The sequence below is a fragment of the Triturus cristatus genome, chromosome 9 (genome assembly GCF_964204655.1).
Source record: "Triturus cristatus chromosome 9, aTriCri1.1, whole genome shotgun sequence".
Classification (NCBI taxonomy): domain Eukaryota; kingdom Metazoa; phylum Chordata; class Amphibia; order Caudata; family Salamandridae; genus Triturus; species Triturus cristatus.
In genome coordinates, this window is record NC_140592.1 from 703,805,306 (window position 1) to 703,830,791 (window position 25,486).

Here is a 25,486-nt window from a genome sequence, read left to right on the forward strand (position 1 = left end):
TTTTCAGAGAATGTTTTTCTTCATGATATATACTTCATACCCCTTTGTTGCACCCACCGCTGCCTTTGGTCGTGCACAGCGAGGGTTGGTCCCACAAGTAGGCCTTTGGCCAGGCCCTGTGACCACTCTCTCTGCCCAAGCCTTTCCAGTGTGGACAGTGTGGTTTGACTGCAGGCCTCCGCCCAACCTCTAACCCTCCATTGGAAGCAGTCACAGTTGTGTTGCTTAAAGAACATCCATGTATTTGGACATTTTTAGTAGGCTCTTAATGGAGACCCCGAGCCAGCCCACAAGTTATTGAACCAGCTCTGTTCGGCATTTGGAGTTCTCAGCAGCTCTGGAGACATGGACCATCCAGGGTTTATCTGGGCAACGGCGATGCCCAATGGGCACCCCAACAGCATTCCTCCTAACATTAAAAGTCATTCACAAGATGAAACATGAGCAACCGAACTGACTATGCCACCGCTTATGACACATTCTAGGAAAGTGCATTAAAGCGAATGCTGTGTTGAAAGATGTAAAGGTACATTTTTTTTATTCTCAACAAAATGGGAATTCAGGCCAGGACAAGAAAATCTTACCCGACTCCTACTTCTCATACAGCACTGAAGGAAACATTTAAACATGCGCACTTTGGGTGCGATATAAGGATCCATGTGACATGTATGTTATGTTTTGAGGTTCCTCTAACTGCCTTCCGGCAGCGCAGCCATCAGTGCCCACGTTCGACACCTGTGCTGGGGAAGCTTGGCGTCCTCGTCCTACGTCTACTGTAGTGCCGCCCAGATTACTGTTACCATTTGCATCCCAAATAACATTTTGAAACCTTGCGAAGGAACCAACGCCTCTGGGAAACCAGTTACTCTAGCCACCACCTAGGAATGCGCACAGGAGCCTCGCCAAAGACCTTCCAAACATGGCGTTTCCGGCGTCGGCCTGCGTGCGCTTCAGACCTCGTTCTACTTCTGGAAGAACCTTGCGCGCGCCCCCGGCGCCATCAAAGGGATGAAAATAACAGCACTGGGAACTGCTGCCGAATTCGTGTAAGAAAGATGCACCCCTATCAAGAGCCCCGAATATACAGGATTGAGGACCCAGACAGACAGACCACTAAAGATCTACAACAGAGCGTCGAACACCACAAATCATATTCCTGCCATTGAATGGTAGAAGGTCTCTGCGAAAGGAATAAACCGCCAGTACACGATGCATAAAGCTTCTTTATAAAGTCACAAAGGGACTTGTTATGAGTGTCCCTGTGATGCAGATTGCTGCGATCGTGTGCCTAAAGGTAGCCACGGGCTCCAATGCACATCATAAAAAATAAGCCCTCTTGTCCCCTGGTTGGTTAGTAAAAAAAACATAGCCCTAATTCTGATGCAATGGGCCCCTCTCATCCCTTGACCCTGGTACCCCTGCACCTGAGTCATCAAGTATATCCTCGCCCTGGTGTGAGCCTGGTATCTTCGAGTTCTGTGCCTAGTCCCTGTTGTTTGACAGTTTTTGAGCTGACCCAGCGGATGCCTCTCACAGGGTTGGGGTCTGGAGTGGGTGTGTGAGGGGTCATGCCTATTGGTGCTTGCTGGTAGAGATGTGCGTGTAGGTGTGGCCCAGCCTTATGGATTGGTTGTTCATGTGTCGTTGTCGGCAGACTCCTGAGTGGGTGAAGTAAGCTTGCCTGGGATCTCGTAGGGGACTCTTTTGTCATCAGTTCTGACAGACAGTAAGCTGGACAGCTGTTGTATGACAGTTGGCTTGTTAAAGGACTCTAGAGGGTTGCACCTAATCCTCCTCCAACAACTGTTGCAACATATAAATAGGTCAAGTCATTTACTTAAAATATTGTTTCAATCTAAAAGCTCTGATGGTGACCCAGATTTCCATAGGTTTGCTACACAGTGGTATGAAACTGTGTTAGCCTTGCCCAGTCAGTTTATCTGTGTCACTATCAGACCATCTTGAGACTCTCCCTGTATCTTCCCTTGTCTAGCCAGCTCAGTCTGTTTACTGCCTTCAAAATTCGCGAAGTTTGTGTTTCTTCATTCGTTGTCCTAGCCTGTGTCTTTCTATGTCTTCAAAGCGCCTGCCGAATAGACACTTTACCCCTCACGCTTTCGCAACGCGTGCCATTACCCTGCGTTTTTTACTCCACAAAATCACAACGCAGGGCTTTACAATGCAATCCATTACAAGGCATTCCCCATTACAACGCAATTTACTATTCTAACTCCACCAGAACGTCACTTTGGGTAATGCCTTGTAATGGTTTGAGGTGTTAATCCCTGCGTTGTAAAAGATTTTGCAGAGTAAAAAAATGCGGGGTAATGACATGAGTTGTAACCCGTGCATTGTAGGGGATGTTTACCATGCCTGCATATACTCTCGGTGTGCCTATCCATGTCGTCCGATGTCTCAATCTTCCCAGTATATTACTGCGTATCTGTTTTCATGACTATGGGCCTTATTTGGGGTTTGGCGATTGGGATACACGTCATAACCGTGACGTTGCTGATGTCCCACCTGCCTTATTACAAGTGCATTATAGCCTATGGCCCTTGTAGTACTGCAGATGGGATGTCTGTCATGTTTTGACGGAGTATCACTTCTGCCAAACTCTACATACGGCTTTATCATGTGGGCTGCAAAGGCCTGGAATGACCGTCCCTACCACATTAGAAATGCCACTGACTTCATGGCATTTAGGAAAGGACTAAAAACCTGACTTTTTAACGGGTAGCATCATTACATCATTCTGTGCTCAGACGATAGTAGCTAGCGTCAGGACACCTTCGGGTAACCGCTGCACTTTAGAAATGCATATAACAATAAGATAACAATGGTCCAGTGATGTCCCCTTATGCATCCATGTTTGTGTTGGCCATTATGCATTTCCCAGGTCTGCCAATGCCTGCTTTCGTGCGTCTGCCTCAGCCTGTGTGTATTTAAAGGCCTTCCCACCTTTCTGCACCACAACATTGACGGAAGAAAATCGAGGTGGCATAGACAAAGGTGAAATGGTAAAACCAGGGTCAACAGAGGTCACACACATTTTCCCCTGTGAAAGACATTCGACTCCCATCAGGAGATGGGGTGTTGGAAACAGCACCACTTGGGCTCTGTCTTCAACACTGTTTGTTTTTTAGGTCACGCCTGACCCAGCGCATGCGCTGGTCTGGTGAGACTTATTGAGAGGGCTCCAAAAAGTGCTACCAGGTCAGCCTAGAGCTACAGTGCATGTGCGCGGGCGCGCGCACCGCGCTTTACCGTGATTACTTCCACTTTCACGGCCGCTTTGATGTTTGATCGCGATTGCGATCACTTTCACTTTGCATAGCCAATAGGTCTCGCTTTTGGGACCTTATAAGTATTTAGTTATGCAACTGTTGCATGGCTAAACACTTATAAGGTCCCAAAGGTGTGACCTATTGGCTATGCCAATGCTTGTTATCCAGTACCGTGTGTCCCATTGACGATATCCTCGATTCAAATCTTCATTTACATTTGACTCTTTCAAGAGTTGCAGCTGGTCGAGCAGTGAGAGAATGCACCTGTGTGGTACAAGCACAGACTTTTATTGAACAGCTTGAAGAAGCTGCTTTCCACCTTGTGACAATGATTCAGTAGTTCTCACTAAGAAGTAACAAGATGACATTTTTTAATCAAAAGTACCACAGTTGGTTTTATATGACAAAATAAACTTAATCGTCTACAAAACAAATAAATACACGGAAGCCTGCAATCCCAGAACAAAAACCTGTCTCTAATGTCCTTATTGCAGTCCAATTGCGACGTATCTAGTCGTCTGTAATAAGAAAGTAGTTGTGCAACTGTAATATTAAAGTTGAATTGTAACATCATAATGACTGCAGACATAGCCAGTAGCCAAGGTGAATGGCATCATTGCATCTACAGTGTAAACAACGAGAACTTGAATTTTGTTCTAATGATCTGTTTTTCTAAAAATGAACTGTGGTTAGTAGAAAGGAGATGTTTATGGTAATGTTTGTTTTCTGCACATTACAAAGCAATAATTTCTCAGTATGTTGCCACTTGTTGTGAGGTACAACCCTTTTTAACCCAGTTTACCTTAGACTGATATTAATATGTTTTCGCAACAAATTACCAATTACTTTTTAGTGTGTTTGATTTTGCACTACAGGATGCAATTCTATGACTAATGTCTGCCACCATAATATCTCTTTCATGTGACGGAGCAAGAGCTCAGTGATTTAAGAGGTTTGTGGAAAGAGTGATGGTGTGACCTTGTATTATAATAAAATAACCTCTGCCATACATTGAATGATATTTCAAGCCACTTCAGAGTTCGATGACCTTTTAAAGGAATACGGTCACAGACCAGTGGCGGCTCCTGCGCTACGGTGGAGGAGAGTCGCCCCACTGCTCGCCGAGCAGTGAAAAAAGGGGATTTTTTTTATATAATTACGTTATTGTCATTTTTTTTTCCTACTGAAGTGGCTCCATTGTTTCCTGGGGCGAGGCTGGGCCTCGTGATGCCAGAGCACTGCAGGGGGAGGAGTGATGGCATTCCAACTGTGCATGACATTTTGACCTCTCGGGCCGCCCAAAACAGTCATGCACACTTGCCATGTTCTCCATCCAGGCTGCTTTACCGCCTCCCAAGGCTCCCAAGCTTGGTCTGAGCACAGAACAACAGCACTCAGACCAATTACATGGCTGCATTGCAACCTTGTGATTGGTCAGGGGAGCTTGGGAGCCTGGGCGCTTCCTGCTGCCGGACTCCAGACAGGAAGGAGACAAGAAGATGAAGCGTATCGGAGGAGAGTCGGCAGCATCACCGGCTGTAGCCAGGTAAGTGTTTTTTTTAAAAATCTTTCTCATTTCCCTGACCTACCCCCTTCCCGCCCTCCCTGCCTCACCACCCAGCCGCTACTGTCACAGACCTCCTCTGTGACTTGCAATAGGTGCCTACAAAAATGGCTACCTGTTAACAGATTCCCAATTCCTGCCATACTCACTTCCTAATGGCTGTCTCTTACTACACGGCTCTGATAAAGGGGGCCCATTTTCTAAGCTTGAGTGAAGGCCCATAGCACCCTTGCTACGTCACTGTACCATAGTTTCCCACAGCACTATCATTTTTGGGTACAAGTGCGTGATACTGTGTGAATATCAATATTTTTGGATATAGATGTTTTGTTTGATTTGTAATTTTGCAGTTTATTATTTTCGATCATTATTGCTGTAGGAAAGCTTTTCTCACATGCTACATGGGACGTTTTTCTAAATCATGAGTGCAGTGAGGACAGAGCTGACATATGTCATCATAAAGGACAAACAAGTCCTTAACTTTATATTGGAAAAAAAAAGCGCAGTGGCCCAAAGTTTCTCTTAGCACCCCACCGCTCGCGCAGGAGATTGCTGGACCTGTCGAATACCGAGGATACCCAGTCCTGGTTCAGGGTTAAAAACTATCACTTTTAATAAATACCTCTCACGGCAGTGACATAATGTGATGTACTATGGTGAAGCACTACTGTATGTTAAAGAACAACACATTTTTTAATTTTGAAGAAAATTTGACATCTGTGTACATGTTTGTTGCTTGATGTACCTGCAAATATTTTCATGGCTTGGTTGGTGCACGGACTCTTAGAGCCAAGCCAAACCCATGGCTCGGCTCTCCCTGTTAATATGGTCTGGTACTGCCTAAATCCCCCTCCTCCCATTAATAAAAGACCCTTGGGTGGGGACCGTCCCGGCTCCCAGCTCATGAGGGGCTTGCCGCCCTCCCTTTCCCCCAAGGCAACCATTAAACCAATACAAACAACACTACTGTTTGGATTAGGGGTCGTAAACCCCGGCCGTATTTTATTACATAAAATATTATAACATTCAAATTAATATTATTTACATTATGTACACAATACGCAGAAAGTCCAATACATTGATAGGTACAAGATGTCAGTTGGCTAACCTTAACATGTTTCTAATACATAGCCATTCCTATAGTAAGTTAAGCGATGAAGATAATTTCTTTCTTCGTATCCCCGTTAGAGCCTACGGCAAGGTCAATGACTGGCGGCCCCAGATCACATATCACACTAAGTCCCAAACTCCTACCGGAGTGACGTTGCATAGGGGTCCAGCTTACCGGATGGATACCTCCCACGGGCCCCCCCTACGCCCTCAACATTAACTCCATAAACGGGCCGCTGCAATTGTGCATCCTTGCGCCCTTGAGCGGCTCGTCCGCCTCTATTTCTCACTATTGTTCATGGTCAAAGTCTGGTAGATTGAGAAAAATACATCCCGGTCCCCAAAAATGAGTGTTGGTGCCAGCCATCGGCAACCAATAGCACCAATAAAACACAAGCAATTGTTGTGAATTTTCTCTTCTCTAAGGTGCTCACACTCACAGAATCTTAAAAGTCTGATTGGAAGGCACTTTGAATTTTGGACCAATTATCTCCTTGCTTGTGCAAAAGCAGACGGTGTACTTTTGGAATTCAGTAATTTACCATTAAGGAAGTGGAAGCATCTATGTATAATGGGGAGTAGTACCAGCACAAGCAGATTTGCAGAGGCACTTTTACAATATGCAATAAGATAGCAGGGATGAGATAAGAACGAGGCTCTTTAAGGTCCATGCATATCTTCAGGGTTTCACTGTGCATTCTGGTACTTGTAGTCATGATTTTATAATGGGATAAACAATCTCCAAGTCTCAGAGTACAGCTTAAATCTGATCTGGATGAGCTTCTCACACATACACGTGGGAAATTTCAGAGCTCTGCATTAATCAAAAAGGACAAATATTTATTTCAAGTTTGGATTGTAGTGTATAATGTTGTAGCAATATTTATATAGCATTTACTAGCCCACACGAGGTGCTGAAGCATTACTTTTTTGGAGTATTGGCTTTATGGATTTATTAGTTTGGACTTCCAAGAGTTTGAGCCTTACCATTCAAGGGTCAGTAGGAATACGTTGCTGTTTTGGAGCAATGCAATTGAAACCTGCTTCTGGTTCTAGACCGTAGTAAGAGGGTTCTTTGACACATTTTACTATCAACTCCTTTTTACCATATAAAAATAAATCTCCCATTCATAGATCATGAACACCTAGGTAGCTTTAATTTTTAAACGAGTTCTTCAGCTAGTGTTTTTTACTCATTCTGAAATTTCTCTCATTTTTAAGGACCAGGACTTGTTTTTCACCATCAGACTTTCAACCAGAGCAAGAAAGTGGACTGCAGGAATGGGGTAAAGAGAAGGAGAGGCAAACAGTGACAAATGGAAGGGATCTCATGAACTGAAAGACGGTTCAGACAGCTGAAAAAGGAACAAACCTTCTTCTCCGCGTGCCTGCTACCTGAAAGAATTATACATGTATTCAGTAGGTTAATCGGCAAGTGCACATACTGCTTGTGAGCCAGTTTCAAATCAAAGAAGTGGCAGGGTCACATGCGCCAACTTATTACATATCCCCTCTTGTACATAAAAGAACAGTTCTCAAATAGGTGCTCCAAGGAAGTGGGCTGCCACTATTGCCCCCAAATATGGACGGGGTACACCCAGTCCTGAAACAGTCAACAAATTTTCCCGAGCACCCAAGAATACAAATATGTCCAATTATTCTTATATCAAAAAGACTTATTTCTTCAGGATTCTTCAGTTTCCAAATATTCTCATCTTCCAATATAGCCAACACGTGTTTCGTCAGACAATCGATGTTCTTACATCTCTGACTTAATCAGGGCTTCACAAATAAATGTTAACGATAGTGTTTAAAGTAATCCTGTCCTTATTCCATTAATCTCCTCTGTAGTAACACTGACCGGACCAGTCTCAAAATGACTCAAACGAGCAGAGAGTACTCCATACTCAGTTTTGAACGCCATTCAGAGGAGATTAATGGAATAAGGACAGGACTACTTTAAACATTATCGTTAACATTTATTTATGAAGCCCTGATGAAGTCAGAGATGTAAGAACATCGATTGTCTGACGAAACACGCGTTGGCTATATTGGAAGATGAGAACATTTGGAAACTGAAGAATCCTGAAGGAATAAATCTTTTTGATATAAGAAGAATTGGACATATTTGTATTCTTGGGTGCTCGGGAAAATTTGTTGACTGCTTCTGAGCCATTATGGGCTTTAATTGATAGAATCATTTGCAGTTTCATGGGGGCAAAAAGCTATTCTTTCTGGGAGATACTGTAAAAGGATGTTACCAGTTCTGAAATGTCTACTTTGAAAACAGCAAGCTGAAATAAAGAAAAAACATTGCACTGTGTAAAGCCTGATTGTATATTACTAAAAATATAACATTTGAAAGCACAGCAAGCACTTACAACGCTGAATCTTTTTACACATTATGTGGTAGCCTATCGTACACTGTGTGCAGCCTCTCTTATACAGTAATACACTTTTTAAACTGTAGCAGCCTACCTCACACTGTGTTTAATACATTTTAAACTAATGACTAACATATTTGTAGTGCTTTCGATACTAGGCTCCGGCTCATGGCTCTACAAATATACATGCCACTATTCCCAACTGCACCAACCAGGATTCAAATCAGTGACACTCTATTGACACTCACAGGCACCTGTAGTGAATGCATTAAAGTGTTTGTTTTTTTAACCAGAACAATGCATATCCGACAGATTAGTTTAACTTGTATTTATTTTTCATTTAAAGTTGTGTCCATTAAGTTCAATATACAGTCATCTGTACTAATGTTTGGATAATTGTATTATTTTTACCTATGTCTTCGGCCTTGCTTTCAAATTCACTGTACTCAATATCAGAGTTCCCCTCATATTTCTTTTTATACACTTCGGCTGCTGCTTTAGGGGGGCCTGGGGGTCAATTCTATCGTTAACTGACAGCATTGGAGAGCAGTATTCTTCTCACAAAGCTCTGGTGAGCAAGAAACGCCCCTGGTGTACCTGTTACTTGCACGTTTGCTAAGCAGTAAGAGGTTGGAAAGCAGGGACTTTACCATATGTTTGTTCTGGGCCCTAACCACACCTGCTGTGATATCCACAAAACACACAGCACGCCCTCGCCGCAATCGCAGATGTTGCCTCACTGGTGGCGGCTCTGGCCTATACGGGCCGACAGTCAAGCATACATGCCAACATTTTAGAGTGAAGTGGGAGATTTAAAAAAATATAACCAGGAGAACGTATGCTGCTGCAAGATCGGATATCAGAAGAAATGCAAACATAGACTTTTTTCCTTGCCTGTCAGGAGCAGGGAGAAAGCGCTATGGCAGGTAGAGAGAGCGCGACAAACATTTCATGCGTTGGCCTGTGGGAGAAGGCTACTGGCAGTGCATACTCGGTGTCACACAAGACCAGTCCCTGTCGGCAGAAGCCCGCTGAGGAAACGGGTTTTTGCATGCAAGATTCGGGAGGTGGGAGACTGGCCTTGAAATCCGTAGTCTGCCGCCTAAATCGAGGGGGTTGGCATGTATAGTCAAGACATTTCTAGGAACATTGAAAAACTTGCCCCTATCTTATTTTTATTTAGAGTTTTATATAGCGCAAACTAGACCCGAGATATCAGGTATCAGAGCGCTTTACATGAGCACCAGTTTTGTTACAGAAGGACACATTCATTTTTGGTAGGCACGGGGACATTAAATGATATGCCCAGAATCACAGGATGTTGAGCGTCATCGCCGAGACTCGGTTCCCCAGCTTCGAGGTCGACCGCTCTAGCCTTAAGGCTACATCCTCTCCCCTACTGATAGTGAAGCATGCATGCGCGTCAGACGCCGCTATTCAAAGGGTTGGAAATGCAGAAGAAACACATTTACTGTCAACACCCAGGCACTACCACATGCCTCCTATTATCAACCTGAATACCATGTATTTATTTATGTTGTTTCTTTGACAATTTCCTCCAGGTGTAGCAGGTGATTGATAGAGTTTATCTGTCATTAGGATGACCAGATGTCTCCTTGTCACTAGAATACAACTTTTACAGTTCTGGGTTTCGATTTAACATATCGGTGTATTCTGGGAGTTGTAGTCATGGTTCATTTTAATTGGGCAATTGGACCAGCACACCTGATAACAATGAAATGGAAAAGTAGAGTCCAGGAATGGAAAAGTGGTGTTTTGGAGGCATGAATCCATCTGGTCACCCTATATGCGATGTTCTGGTAAAAAGGGGAGTTGGAACTCTGTGGGATTTAAAACGTAGCAAAGGAAAGATGCACAGAATGGTGAATTAGATATTGCAGGACCTTCTTGTCCGAATCCAAAAATAAATTCTTTAATTTGAAGAAATCTTTCTTTTATTTGTCTTGAAACACCTCCTCCAGTTAACCCTCCCTCGGACATTATGAGTAGAGGTGTTGCGCAGGTGGCACATGCTTCGCCCAGACTCTGTTTGCCTTCGAACTGTTTCAAGGCGTATTCAAACAAGAAGTGTGATAACGACACAGTACTATGACACTAACTGTTTGAGGTTCAAGATTTTGTTCTAAAGGATTTTGAGAGAAGTGTGTTTCATACTTGCCCAAAATCAGAATACTTCATAGCCACATCTGGGTACGAAGGTCAGTCCCAGTAGAGGGAAAACGCCTCCCACAAGAAGTTTGTGATTCCCAACAACACTTTTCCAGTTCCAGTCTACTTGCCAATCACTGACCCTGAGGAAACTTATCAGGGTCAGGTACATCGTCAAGGAAACCCGACTTTAAAGCAGCAGATTGGCCGCAAGCAGTTTTGGTTTAAAGCACTGTGAGCTATCTCAAGGAGTGCTGGTATGGGTGGTTTCTGTGAGGGAGGTTTAAGGGTGGTTGGTAGTTAGTTGTTGCATTGATCATACCATAAGGCCTGGAGTCTAAAAGGAGTGCCATTCCCAGGGTTTACTTTAGTTAGTGTGGAGCTGTCACATTAAAGCAGACTTTTCCACATTAACTGATTGCCCGTCATGATTGCACCATTGCATAAAATAAAACATTGATTAAATGGGAGTCATAGGAAATCGTGCAAAGGCCATGTAAGGGGTAGTGCGACAGGTTGTATGTCTCTAATGAGGAGGGCATAGATAACAAGTGCTCCGTGGTCATTTTTAAAACCTTTAGCCAGTTGTAGCCTTTTATCCAAAGTTTCTTCGCATGCTGTGATTATTAATCCCATAATCCTAATGGTTAAAAGAAAACTACAAGTCCCAGCATGCAAAGATTTGTTGGCTAAAAAGCGAGGACTGGCCGAAAGTGTCACACACATCGTGATATGGGTCCACTTGGCTTGGCCTCCATGTGTTTATGTGACAAGGAATTTGCTGTAGGAAATGAGCTTTGTGGTCAATAGAGGATCAGAAAAGGAGGGCTTTGAGCCCTCTCACGCCAGATACACAGAGCGAGTAAGCCAACTTTGTTGAAATGAGGCGCATTCCCTGTATTGGATGTCTATCCAGATCTCAGGCACAGGCAGGGACTTTATGCAGGTGCTTCTTCAGTGAGGACTACAGCGCTCTCAGGTTTTCCAAACCATGCGCGAGTATCTCATTGAGGCCAGGTTTTTTTTTCCTTTGCATTCTGAGACTTGTAGTCCTGATTTTATAATATTATAAATCCAGTGCTTTAAATGGGCCGGTACGCACCGGTACGGGTACCTGCACTTCTGAATATTTTGCCCTTGAGTACCGGAACTTCTCCTTGGCCAAAGAGAGTACCGGTACTCATGGGGCACCAAGGCAAGCTCAGTGGAGTGGATATATACACAGTAGCGTAGTTGCTGCTGCTCACTAGCTGACAACAAATTAGCCTGTCCATTTTCGTGCTGCATTCTGACAATTGAGTGCCAAACCTCTGTTGTCCTGTGCTGCTGCTAGCTGATCCAGCAGTGGCTTATTGCATTTATTCAGAGCTGCCCCGGAGTTTGGAATTGGCCTGCGTCACACAGTGATTAATGGCACTGGGTCCAATAAGGCCCTGTGGAGTCGATACCATGCAGTGGTGTGACGGGGCCTGCTGACTGCCACATCTCGTGACGCGTATAAAATGTAAGTGAAGACTACATAATGGTAGGTAGGTAAAGCTTTATTCGATAAAAAATATCATAAAAGCACAACATACAGTAATATAAAAAGGATCAAGTTGGACAATAAAAAATCAATTAATCATAGATATGTCTAAAAGGAATTATAAAAATAGCTAAATACGACATGTGCAAAGTGCAAGAAGCTTGGGGACCTAAAATTCATTGTAGTGAAATAAAAACAGGTCACATAGGTAATTCAGTGCATATAAAGGGCAAGTTTTTTCTTCCGCAATAACCAAGCACAACCCAGATACTTAGCAATACCACAGACAATGGTGAGGGACGAGGCATCAGTTTGTAGAATGCGTAACACAGTACGGTAATCGCGGCAACCGAGCATTCTACAAATCGGTCTCAGCCACTTGGCTCTTACTCTTCTATAGTGGAAACAGGCAAATAAAAAGTGAGGAATAGACTCTTTGGGTGCTGCACAACTCGGACAACCAACAGATGAAGGGAGAAATCCCTTCCAACCAGCAGTAACACAGTGAAGAGGAAGGGACCCCATTCTGAAGCGCACATACAAAGATCTATCCAATGGAGACTGAATAAAATCAAGATAGGGTTCCAGTTTGCAGAAAGGCTTATGTTCGAAAAAAGCCTCGCTCAGCTTCCCCAACTTTACATTGTTCAGTTCTCTTGAGTTTACCCAGCTCCAATAGGCCTTCTTAAGATCCTGTTTCGAAGGGGGTATCTGGGATTCCCAGCAGTCTTCGTAGCCAATGGACCTCAATGTTTGTTTTATATAGGAGATCCATTTTAGCCTCCTCCCAGTATCCACTAAAATAAGTACATAATGGTGTAGCAGAGTAAGCCAGCATGAGGTGGGATAGGGCGACAGTGACAGTGAGGCACGGCGGAAGGCAATCAAGGTATATCAGAGCGAACATTAACGAACGTAAGCATTTGTAAATACAAATGTATTGAATGCTGTGTGCGCGTACATGAGTGCTTGTATGTCACTGTGTGTGCTTGCATGCGAGAGTGTTGCAAGCAGTGTCCATTTTTTATTATTAACAGATAAGGCTTTTAGTTAAATAGACTGCTATCATGCTGTTTGATTTTAAAGAGCCCATACTATTTGCTATTGTGCATAATGGAAAAATATGAAATGTCTCGATCGTTAATAAATGTGTTCCCCTAGCCACGCCCCTAAAAACAGCTCTAGCCCCGCCCCCAAACCCCACCCATAGTCTGCTTGACTCAGTTTGGAGAGTACCTGCACTTATTTTCACCATTTAAAGGACTGTATAAATCGGACTACAAAACCTAGAATGCAAAACTGAAACCTTTACTGGGGGGAGCTGCTCATGTATGGACCATACAAACAGGGCCTTAAATGGGATTAAAAAACTGGGGGAGTCTCTCAAAGGGGCGTGGCCAATGTAATTAAGGGCATGGCTTAAAAACACGCAAGCTAAAAATCTGTGCTTAGCATAGTGTGCCGCCCGACTTGTATTTTGCTGTTTCTGTCATTGCATCTAGATATATGACACAACAAGTCACATCATACCTTCAACAAGTCAGGGCTATTGGCTTGGTCAATGGTTGTTAGTTGCATAAGGCAAATAAGCAGCAACTATGGCTTGTATATAATAATGAAAAATCTTCCACTTAAAGCCCTGGTGACACCTCGACAATGGGCTGCTCCTGAGTGTCAAAAAGAGAAGGGAAATCCAGAGAGAAAATTACTCTCTTTAAAGGATTTCCCTTCCTCTACAAGACTCACCTGGCATGACGTCATGCCGTAACTTCTCCACTAGTGAGTAGTGAGCAACTGCCAGTGCTCAGTACCGGCGAGACCCGGCCCCCTTAAAGCCCTGCATACAAACATGGGACTTCCGCAAAGTTTGCTGTTTTGGTTTGACTCCAGAGACAGAAACATTATTAAGGTCATCAGATGACTCCAAGCATGCAGGGACCCCATATTCCAGTTTTGGGCTTCCCTTTTCAAATCACTGCATTCCAGTGTATTAGTCCTACTGGTGTAGTTGACGTGAACCACGAATATAACTCGCAGAAAGCACTAGATCATTAAAGAAATTGGAAAACTGTGCCTCGGGTGTCATTGAGAAACTTAATAACCTTAAATTGTCTTTGAAAGTCATGAGTTACAGCTTGTACCCTTAAAACTTTATAAGAATGAATCTATCTTAAAAAAGCTGAAACCAGTGTAACTTTTGACGCCCTGTGCAGTACTGCCAGGGCAGAGCTTTCCAGTTTCCCAGCTCCATCCGTCAGTAGCTCATCCAGGCTGGGTGTTTTCTTTGCATTCTGGGACTTGTAGTCCAGATATTAAAATGGGTTTAACAGGGCTACGAGTCCTACAAGGTAAAAAAAAAAATAGACCTGAACTCACTCGTGAACCTCTGACTCTTGCGGGCGCTACCAGTGTCAATTGGTCAAAAATGCTTGCTGGAGGAAAATGTGCACTGATGCGGTTTAGGGCCAACTTCCCACCAGTAAATCCCTAAGAAACTGTTCCACTGGCTGGAGGGTTCCTCCAGGCCCACCTGTCCTCAGGAACTTGTGTGGGATCTGGGCAAGACGGGGCGGAAATAATGTAGTTGCGGGTTTGCTCTTATGTGACAGAGATGCAATCTAACATATTACGCCCCAACACCACCTCAAAGCAAAAGAGTTTTTAGACAGAGCCTCTGAGTTGCGAAAATAACTGCTAAACTGCCCGTGCCCGCTGTGTGAGAACAGACCCACACCGCTGCCCTCTCCTTCCCCAAACCCAATTATCTGAGCCTCCTCCAGTTACACCCAGCGCCGGAGATTACTCGAACTTTTCATCCAGAACAAAGGCGGAAGTGCCGAAAACTAACGGGTGAGGCCAGTCAAACACCGCCCTGTGCAAGTTAATAGTTTGGGAGGGACATCTTAACCCCCTCCGCCTCCCCCCCCGGGTATGTTCAATCACTGGATAACGCAGCTCTCGATCCAAATGGCACATTTGTTAGTTTAGGGGGCACATCGCCCCCCCCCCCCCTTCTCCCCAGATTGCCTGATGAAGTCCCCTTCTACTCCTGCACACGGAACATTCGGAGGGTCAGCAAAGCAGTGTGGGGCACGCGTTTAGAAAACACCTCCTCGAACACTGTTCCACAGAGGTTAAAATAGCCCCTGTGTGGGCTACTTGCTACAGAGAGTTGTGTGTCTAGTCTAACCTGAGTAGAACAACGTATTGCCATGGTAACAAGAGGAGAGAATGTGGCCTTACATCTAGAGCTGCCGACTTTGGAGTGGGGAACCGGGTTCGAACCTCGGCGTCGGCTCAACATGCTGTTATTCTGGCTAAATCACTTAATCTCCTTGTGTCTACCAAAAATGAGTGTGTCCTGGTGTAGTGTAACTGGTGCTCGTGTAAAGCGCTCCAATACCTTCGGGTCGAGTTCGCGTTATATACATCTGCAACAACAAAAAACACTATAGCTCCTATTGTCTAGCGCCTAGAATGATTGAGGCTAGTGCTGTGCAATATAAATTTGACATATCTGAAAAGATCCAGCAGCGTCTGGGCACAGAACAGTGGCTGTGCATCTTCCAATGCCCGTTAACTCATAAGTATTAAAAAAAAATCCCCAAAGGGGTGCTTCTGTACAACCACACTGCTAATACCATAATTGATCATCACAAGGAACAGCGTTAAAGCGCTCGAATAACATACATTAATATTCACAAGAATGTGGACACTTTTTTCATCACTCTCCGAATTTGGCCTGCAGGTTATGCACACACCTGTGCAGTGGACTCTAACTGTTGAGCTGTAGTTGCAAAGTGGCACGCATTCATATTGTGATAGCATTTTATAGTGCCTACTACCCCTAAAGTGCTTTATGCTGAGTAGCACGCTACTCCTAGGCCCGAAGCTAGCTATTCATTTGATGGGTTTGTTTGTTGGGATCAGTTATGGGTTCTAGGCAGTGATTGAAATGGAAAAATAGAAGTGCAGGTACCCTATAGCAGAGTACCTGCTCCTTTCTGAGAAGTGCTTGTACTCTCCAATTAAATGTCTTACGTCACTCTTGAGAAGTGCAGGTACTCTCCAATTAAAAATATTGCGTTTCCCTTGAGAAGTGCAGGGACTCGAAATAAAAAAGTGCAGGTACTCCCTACCAGACAGTACCGGCCCATATAAAGCACTGCTTCTAGGGAGTTGTTTCCAGTTCCTTATTGTGAAGACTGTCCAAAGTACACCTTCAGGGTCGGACTGGGACAGAAAGCAGGCCCAGACCCAAAAGAAAAGTGGCCCACATTAGCGAATCACATAGCAAGAAATAACAAGCTTTGGCATAGCCAATAGGTCTCGCCTTTGGGACCTTATAAGTGTTTAGCCATGCAACAGTTGCATAACTAAATACTTATAAGGTCCCAAAAGCGAGACCTATTGGCTATGCCAAGCGGCCGTGCGGCCGCGAAAGTGATCGCGATCAAACATCAAAGCGGCCGTGTGGCCGCGAAAGTGAAAGTAATCGCGGTAAAGCACGGTGCGCGCGCCCGCGCACATGCACTGTAGCTCTAGGTTGGCCTGGTAGCACTTTTTGGAGCCCTCTCAATAAGTCTCGCCAGACCAGCGCATGCGCTGGGTCAGGCCAGACCTAAAAAGTGGCCCAAACGAACCTGACTGTAAATGTGCAGGGGCGTAGCTTGGTCAGTAAGACTGAGGGGGTGTGAGCTTCGTTTTTTTTTCGACAATCGGGCTGGGATATCAAATTTATTATCATATGAAAAGCAGCGCTTGAGGAGGGCTTAAGGGCCAATGGAAAGTAAAAGGAGTGTAAATTGTGAGAGGTAATTAAAACACAGTATTTTGTAAAATACCCAGTTTTAAGACCTTCAAAACAGAGGACTCTATGTGTGTTTGTGTCTGAGTGAGTATTTAAAAATCTAATGTGTAATCCGGCATACACCTTACCATACCCGACTGAAGCTCCCGTACCCAACTATTTCCTAAATATTACATTTATGGGGGGGGGGGGGGGGACACACACAGGGAACACTGCAAACACCCAGTGCTTAATTTGAGCCAGTGGTTTCTAGTGCTCAGCACCATTCTTATACCTTTGGGCGCCTGGAATAGTCAGAATTGACACACTTGAAGGAGAGCGATGGTTAGTAGTTGTGTTGTTGCTATCATTGGCAGCATGGCAGGGGCAATGTGTGGTGCAAGCTGCAGTGGCCTCCAGGCGAGGGCCCTGCCACTTATTGTTTTACAAATTCATCACTGCAAACACCCCCCCCCCCCCCCCCCCCGGTACGTTTCTGGCAATGTGTGCGGTAATATCAGCGAAAACAGTAAAACCCAGCCCACTAGACCATAAAACAGGTCCACAAGCAGCCAAAAAACACAGCCCACACACTGACCAGTCATATCAGCCCTTCTAGGACTACCAGACAGTCCTATAGGCCAGCCCGATGCTTTCACTGAGGTATGTTAGCTCAACTGAGAGGCAGTGCCATCCTTGAAAGCACAGTATGCCCTTCATCTGCCACTCTCAGCAACCCAAGCCCATGGGTCAAGAGCCATTGCCAAGGCATAGGAAGTTTACCTCCCAAAGGGAGGGGGTTGTGCCATGTAAATGGCCAGCTCATTGGTGTGCTCAGCATGGCTCTCATTTTGTCTTACAGTGTAGTCAGGCCTCGCTTCTTAGCTCCTATCAGTTTGCATGGTGTAACTTCGAGCTTTCTCTTTCACTTCACCCTGAGAAACAAAACATACCTGCTAGTTTGCAACACATTTTTGGAAGAATTTGTTGCCAGGCCTATTTTTAGGTCTCTCGCACAGACTGCTTTGAAGGTGTGTAGGCAGTCCTCTCTTCTAATACATAACATATATAGAGTGGACTGTGGACCAGCCCCCTGCTCATAACTGGATGGTTCTCTTGTCTATCTCAGTTGTCTGCTCCTGATTCGATTGTGTTCCTCGTTATTCTTGTGTTTACCTCGCTGAGGAGCATTTAGGTCTTGCCGTCTTCTAACTGGATGAGTTGTATGCTTCCACTGATAAACCTGAGGAGACTCTTTCATTTAGTTTTAAGCACTCAAAACTGAATGGAAGTGCGTGTTATTCATTGCTTTCCCCTCCTACCCCCTTCGTCACCCCCCCCCCGTAGGTTCATGCTCTCATATCTCCCCCCCTTGTTTTAATTATTTTATTTATTTATGTTATTTTTTTCAGACGGCAGGCATGCAATAAAGTGGCATGTGCTGCAGAAGTGCTTGCTTCTCTTTTTGTCGCTTTGCTTACATTCTTTCACTTTTTTAACATTTTAATTTGCCATCCTAGCATGGCCTTCAGCCATTTTGGATTGGTAAGTTTAAAATAGCGGCTATGCTTCGTGATTCTTGCCCACTCAAGCATCAGGACGCAAGCTTGTCATGAAGAACGCATGAACCCCCTAGCCATCATGGAATCATCAGTTTTCTTCAACATAAACCCCATTTCAAGTCTGCCGGTCCTGCGTACATCTATCTGCCTCTGATTCTGGACGCATGCATGCCATTGGCAAAAACACACCTGCAAATGCCTGGCCTTTTAGCACTGAGAAGGCTTGCAAGGTTTTAAAAAAAAAAAAAAAATCAATAGGGATGTCATGCATCTTACTCTTGGTGCCGTTTTGATTCCAAACGAAGGGCCTGTCAGTCGCTCAGCGCCGACTCCTGGCGGTGTCATTTCTGCAACAGGAATATTAAAACTGCAGAGCAACTTCTGTGACACTGCACAAAGCCATAGGATGTCAGCGCCGGTTGTTGTTTTAAGTCCTGATCACTAGTGGACCGAGATGGGCTGCTTTTATTTGCCAGGTGTGAGAAATACCTCCCATAGTCACATTATGAATTTTCAAGTGGAAAGTGAGGAATTAACCCCATCAGTAATCATGGACTAAAAGGTAAGACAATGTTTTTCTGACACATTTCTGATAAACCGAATGAACCTATGTTTAACGTGTTCTTTTGCAATTAAACTTTTCGCAGTAGGCCTAAAGTGCCAGCATGTTCAGTGCTCCTCTATCTGTATCTGAACCATATCAGTGCTTGTTGCAGGGCGCCCGCGTCACGCAGTGACACCTGTCAGCTGTGATAAAATGGCGGACCTGCTTCTGCCATGACACGTACATGAGACAACAGACGCGCTGCGAGATGACCTACACGCGTTGACGAAAACACTCCCGCGGGAACGTCGGACGTACTCTTTTCTCCTGTGTATGCTGTGCCCAACGCAGAGTCCCTCCTACCGACCCCCGCACACCCCTCCTCCTCCAAAACCGAGCGGCCTCAGGGGAAATCCGTTACTTCCATCACTCAAGACACCAAAAATACAGCTCCCTGTCCCCAACAGACCAGGGCGTCCTGCAGCAGGCCCAGTTAGGTGTCTGAGTGGGTTGCGTGCCTGCTGCACACATCAGTGTGAGGCACACAGGTTGCCGCCACAAAAGAAAAGCAATGGCCTAGGACCATAAAACGGGCATCATCTGAGGGGTGTAGGGTCTGTAAAAAAGATTAGGTTTCATTTGTATTTATAAACCCCCACTGATTCGCCCTACACGCGTCTCCTCCTGATCACAGTACTTCCCCACACCCGCAAGCCTTTCTTCCACAGGTACTTTTCTTTATCACTGCGATCAGCCCTACAGGAATAGTTGTTGGAGAGTTAATTTCGGACCCTCTACCGCCCGCCACCCCCCCCCCCCCCCCAACGACGGCATCACCATCCGCAGAGCCCAGAAAGCCGAAGCCCCGTTATTCCCTTAGTAACGAAGTTATTAGAAGGGCAGCAGGTGCAGTGACACCGAGGCCCTGGGTGTGAGGGTGCCAGACCCCACCCCAGCCCTGTTTACCAACAGTAAGACCCAGGCAATAAACATTGCCCAGCCTGCGGAGTCCCGGGCTCACCTGGGATGTAGATCTCGCCCCGCTCCTCGTCGGGCAGCTCGCTCCACTTCCTCCTACTGTTGGACGCAGAGGATTTCTTGATCAGGAAGGCCCGCGGCATGTTTCTTGGGGTGCCGGGCAGCGTGAGGACTTCTACTGGGGTGTTGCACCCCTCGATCTAGTGCCTCGCGGCGGTTGGGGGGGGGGGGGGTCTCCCTGGAGGTGCCGACCCTTTCTTTGTGTGCCTTCCCTGTGGTTGCCTGGCCTCTCTCTCTCGGGGTGCACGGGGGTGTGCGGCTCGGCCGCTTGCTCCGGGGTAGGTAAGTTTCTCCAGAGGCTCCTACAGAGGGAGGCGTTGGGTGACAGGCTCCCCGCCCCTTCCGAAGGTGCACCGGGTCCAGGCAGCTCTCCTTTTGTGAGACTTTTTACACGGTCTCCATCTCGCTTCTTTTCTCTTCTGTAGGGTGCTTGGTTTCCAACTCCTGCAACTTTAGGTTTTTTCTTCACCTTTTGTTTTGTCTTCGGTCTCTCCGCCCTTTGTCGCTCCCACCTTTGTATTTTCACTTTCTGTTCATTATTTCTCTCTACGTCTGCGCGACTTCTATTTTACGTCCAACTTCTTTTTATATTCTCCCCTCACTTCTTTTGATGTCTCCTCTTGTTTCCCGTTCGAATTCGCATTTTTTTCTTTCACGTTCTTATCTGTTTTTTTTTTACCCTGATTTATAATTCTGTGTTTAGCGCGTGCTTCGCTTCCTTGGGTTTACGGTTTGCAGCATCCTGTTATTTCTCGCTGCAGTGTAGGTGACCGGACCTCTTGAGTGCAGTGTTCCCGGCAGCAGGAAGAGACCTGACTTCAGGACAACTGATAGGAGAGAGCCTATAAACCGGCTCAGGGAGGGGAGGAGGCGCCTGCGCTCAGAAATAACGGTGACATCCTCGTCTTCGGATGTACCTGTAATACCGGTTTCCAACCCGCTTCCAGAAGGTGGGGAGAAACTGCAGCAGGCATGACAGAGCCCCACCCGCTGTGGTTACACCTGCCCTCTCTGAATGCCTTTCTGAAGAAATCACCGTTTCTAAAGGGCGGGAGGGGCCGGCTAAGGTAACGTTACTGCTGCAGTTTGCATATATTAGAACCCCGAAAGGAGGCGGCGGGCGACTGTGATTTTGAAACACAAATCGCGCCTCCGTGCAGGGTGGGGCCTAAATTTGTCAAGAATGGGCGACTATTTACTCACAGTGGATGGCTGGTGTAGATTTTGTTGACAACCGAAAATGTGAACGCTGCTAAAGATGTTTTTGAGCCTGGGTGGGCAGAGCTAACATTGGCGTAACAGGGGCTGTGGCACTGAGGCCCGTTGCATCCCAATGCGGTCTGTGTTTTTTTAAACTAGGCATATATGTCCCATTTTCCGTGTACATTGTGGCTCATGGCACACTTGCTATTGAAGACTACGCTTTGATTGGGTGATCAGATTTTGAAAACCAAAAACCAAAATATGTTGCAAACATAAATCTAGTACTACAAGTATGCAGCCACTTTTCACTAAAGAGAAGTTAAAGGCACTTTCACACTCCGTGTCATTTGTGTTACATAAGCTGTTTTCTGATAGTAGTCGCGAATTAGTCCTGGACTTGCTGGCATGTATTTTCCAATCTTGCTCACAACTTATGCCGCCCTGCTCTGCACCCATATGCACATTTTGAATTCGCAAGATTCACACTGATTTTTGTCCATTGGACCTTTTCCATCGTCTCAGCTAGGCTCTGGAATGCCCTGCCCCTACATTAAAGATAATAAACAAATATTGCCATCCTCCAGAATAGTGCTTAATTTGTAAAAGAATAAGTGCAGGGGCCTTCATTTTTACTCAGAAGTCTGCGGCTGGCGCTATCGAAGGTTGGGATGTGGAATACCAAGGGTGCGGTCACCTCAAGTTGATTCCACCTCATGCCTCTTTAATACACTACCAGACACACCCTGCCCCATTAACTCACTCTTGCAGGTTCTTTTTCATCCCTGGTTTCCTCATTCATCACTGTTTTTCCATATTTCTCGTCTTCCTTCTCTCCCCATTTTGTGTTTTTCTCTCTCTTGCTCTGGATCAAAGTCTGTTGAGGAAAAATAATTGCCGGTCCCCAAAATTCAGTGCATGTGGGTCTCACCTGCAGCCAGTAGCTCAAATTAAGCACTGCACAAGATCAAATCCTGGCTCGCCACCACATCAGAATACATCAGGGCTCGCCAGACTGTGGCAATCAATCATCCTATAGCTCCCTCTCCTGCTATTAGGTCTGATTTATGCAGATCTGTTGTGTTTCTTTTTTTATTTGTCGAGTGTTACATTACTATAGCTAGTGCCAATAAGCTGTGCGCTTGTGCACTGTATAAATATAAGTAGTACACAAGAACACTTGTCTCTGTGCTTAGTCAGCCATCTTTGACATCTACTACATTAGAACAAGCATTAGCAAACCTGGTGTTGGTTGCCAGACTTTTGGCTTTGCCAACGCTTGGTTTGTTTTGCTGTGTGTTTTTGTTTTGTCAGAAAACGTTGTTGTGGTAGTTATCAAGCCCTCTCCATTTTTTGTTCTTAAAATGCACACATCGTCATAGAAGTTCCTTACACTGAAGGAAACTACTTTGCGTGGAGATGTTCTCCTTATGAAAGACCAGAATGCCATCACTCACAGTGAAGGCAGGCCATGGCTGAAGTGGGATGACCGATTGCTCTATACTCAAGGGAATTGGAATTATGCGTCAGGAAGCACCAAATTATGCCGCATAGTGGTCTAATTTATGCATCAAGAAAAGGCAAATTATGCAGCATATTGCAGCACTTTTTTGAAAATATTACTCTTTTATTTGGTCATTTTTGCAGATGGTAATACCGTCTGGGCAAAGATTTCACGTAATTAGTCCCACTTTAACAACCAAATACAGAAATAGGCAGCTGAAAGATGACCAGTTAAACTTTATGAAGGGCCTTTCACTGCACTCAGACATGTTGCACCTTTTTTAGTTACTATTGATCCTTTTGAGCTAGAAACAAATATATTTTTGCTAAAGCCTGCAGATTAGGCAGCAGATGATACATTATTTGACAAATGTTGCAAATCCATAATCATGCAACAAAAATCTGCAACTGCAGAGTTGCATAATTCCAGTGGCCCTGCCTATATTGTATTCTGCAGTGAGTGGAAGAACATGAGAATGACATAATAACTAGGGGTGGGCGGAGCTTGCAATGCTTCACTCTGTGGAATTCCGCCAAGTTACCCAAAACATCTGTGAGATTCTGTGGAGTTCAGCAAGTGGAGGGAATTTGACCGGAGGACCCCTTTATAGACGGTTGAGCGGCGGAAGTAAAGGTAGTCACAGGGCAGAGAGCCGCTGCTCTGGAAAGATGTTACCAGTTATTGCATCACCCTGTGTGCCGGTGAATGTTAACCAACATTACCAGGACTGTCTCACTGCAGGCTGCCATTGTCACTTGAAGTCCAATGGAGACTCATGAGGCGCTGAAGCAACGTGGGCCCCTCAGTGCCGCTCAGACTGTGTGTCCTTTCAGTGACTCTCGCAGAGGACTCTGAAGAGCCTGCAACTTGTACTCCTGGGCAAACCATTTTAGGGTGTGTGCAGGGAGCGCATCTTACATTTTTACTTGTTGATTAGGCACTATATTGAGTAGGCATTCGTTGATTGGGCGCTGTGTCCCAAACTGTCTTGCGGTGGATGTTTTTTTCCACAAGAAAACTTCGGACGTAGTCAAATTTAGGAACCACACAAGTCAACTCCGAGGATACTCAGCATACAGTTTGCAACCACCTTATGTCCATCTTGTCTAACACAACTGCCCGCTCTCAAGAAAGAGTGTATATTGAACATAAACTTCTGGGGTGCGCCACTTGATGTTCTTACCTCTGACACCGTATAAAATGCCAGCACTCTTTCACTCATGCTCCTGGTTACTGACAGTACTTGCCTCTCTTAACATTTAGGTAATCTCTTAAGCTGTGTCACTGTGAAGGTGATATATATCACACAACAGGGTTCAATTATTTGGAGTAGATCAAAGCATCAGACATCACCAACTCCTAACGAATGTGTCTCACAAAGAATGATGAGATGCTACTATGTACAAGAGGAAAGAAAAGGTGTGTATAGACCGGGAATCTTTATTTTTAAAGACGAGAACCCTCACTCACCCAAAGGTGACATGCTTCATCATTGGGTCCCCCCTTACACACTGCCACCGCAAGGTATACAGTGTGGGCTACAACTCTCAAGAAGAGAGGAGCGTGAGGTGTTTTGAGAGGATGCCAACTTAGGCAGGGGGAGTAAGGGGCAGAGTGTGAGTTAGAAAAACAAGGGGTGTGTATATAAAACTAGCTACTGGGTAACAAAATTCAATTTATTATTAGTCCCCATCAGCTAGGGTTAAAACGAGGTGATATAGGATTGAAATAATATCCTAATTACTAGTGGTCGACATGTTTCTGCCAGATGACTACGAGTTCGCGGCATTCATCAGGACCTCTCGAAATTATCACTCTGCTTACAAAACAAAAATTGAAATAAAAACCATACTCAATATTATGGTGGTTTGTGACAGCAGAACCAGCTGCATTCCGGTCCAGTGTCTATAAAAAACAAAAAATGGTCAACAATTCCATTATCATTTCAAAAAGTATATCATGAACTCCCAACACACCAATACAGACACATCACACGTGATTTTGTACTACACACGTGATTAGAAAGAGGAATACACACATAATGAGGTAAGTATCAAAATAGCTTACCTAACAGGTAATGTTAATTTACCTCTCCCTTACAAGGAATGATGCCTCAGATCACAGATTATTGAGAGAGAATACATAAAAAACAAAAAAAAAGACAACTCAGACTGGCTTTTCCAAGTTGCACAGAGCTACACAGGTGTGATATAAGTATAGCGCTTCCATGAATGCGCTAGGTAATCAATGTTCATACAAGACATACATGCCCTGTCTAATAAATTAATTAACATGGTCAAAAGGGGGACAGATCAAGCAAAAATCGGGAGAAACCAGAAAATGAAACAAAGACAATCAGGTGATATTGGACCTAGCCCAGCTTGCTTCAGAATGGTGACTGTGTAACTCTCCCATCTTACAAACCAGGTAACAGTACCTCAATCACAGTGTCTAGTGCTGAAGTAATGTAGCGTGTAATGCAAAGTGTAACCAGCAGAATCTACAGATCTTAGCCACATCCTATACAGTCTGCCCGGCATGTCATGAAGATAAACGGCAGCCATTCGCAACCCACATACCTTTCGTTAAACCGTGTCTTTCGTTCAGGGCATCAAGCGAGGGGAAAAAGGAGCGCGTCTCCAAATGTTTTAAACCCGACAAGTATGTCCGACCCGGAAGTTGAACAATTGACATCCGGGTCGGAAAGGATCACAGGAAATGTAGTTCAGCTACACGAGTCATAATACGCTATAAACAAACTTTAAATAGATAGCGTTCTCACTTTCGGTGGCTCCATACATATCAATGTA

General features: G+C 44.9%; 1 protein-coding gene across 1 annotated transcript in view; it reads right to left on the reverse strand.

Moving 5' to 3' along the window:
• OVOL1 (ovo like transcriptional repressor 1) overlaps nt 1–20,424 on the reverse strand; it is a 44,957-nt gene extending 24,533 nt beyond the window's left edge. Inside the window, exon 1 of the mRNA XM_085625845.1 lies at nt 19,956–20,424. Coding sequence (XP_085481971.1) covers nt 19,956–20,055 — 100 coding nt within the window. The 5' untranslated portion in view covers nt 20,056–20,424. The remainder of the gene's footprint in view (nt 1–19,955) is intronic.
• Nucleotides 20,425–25,486: the final 5,062 nt, after the last annotated feature.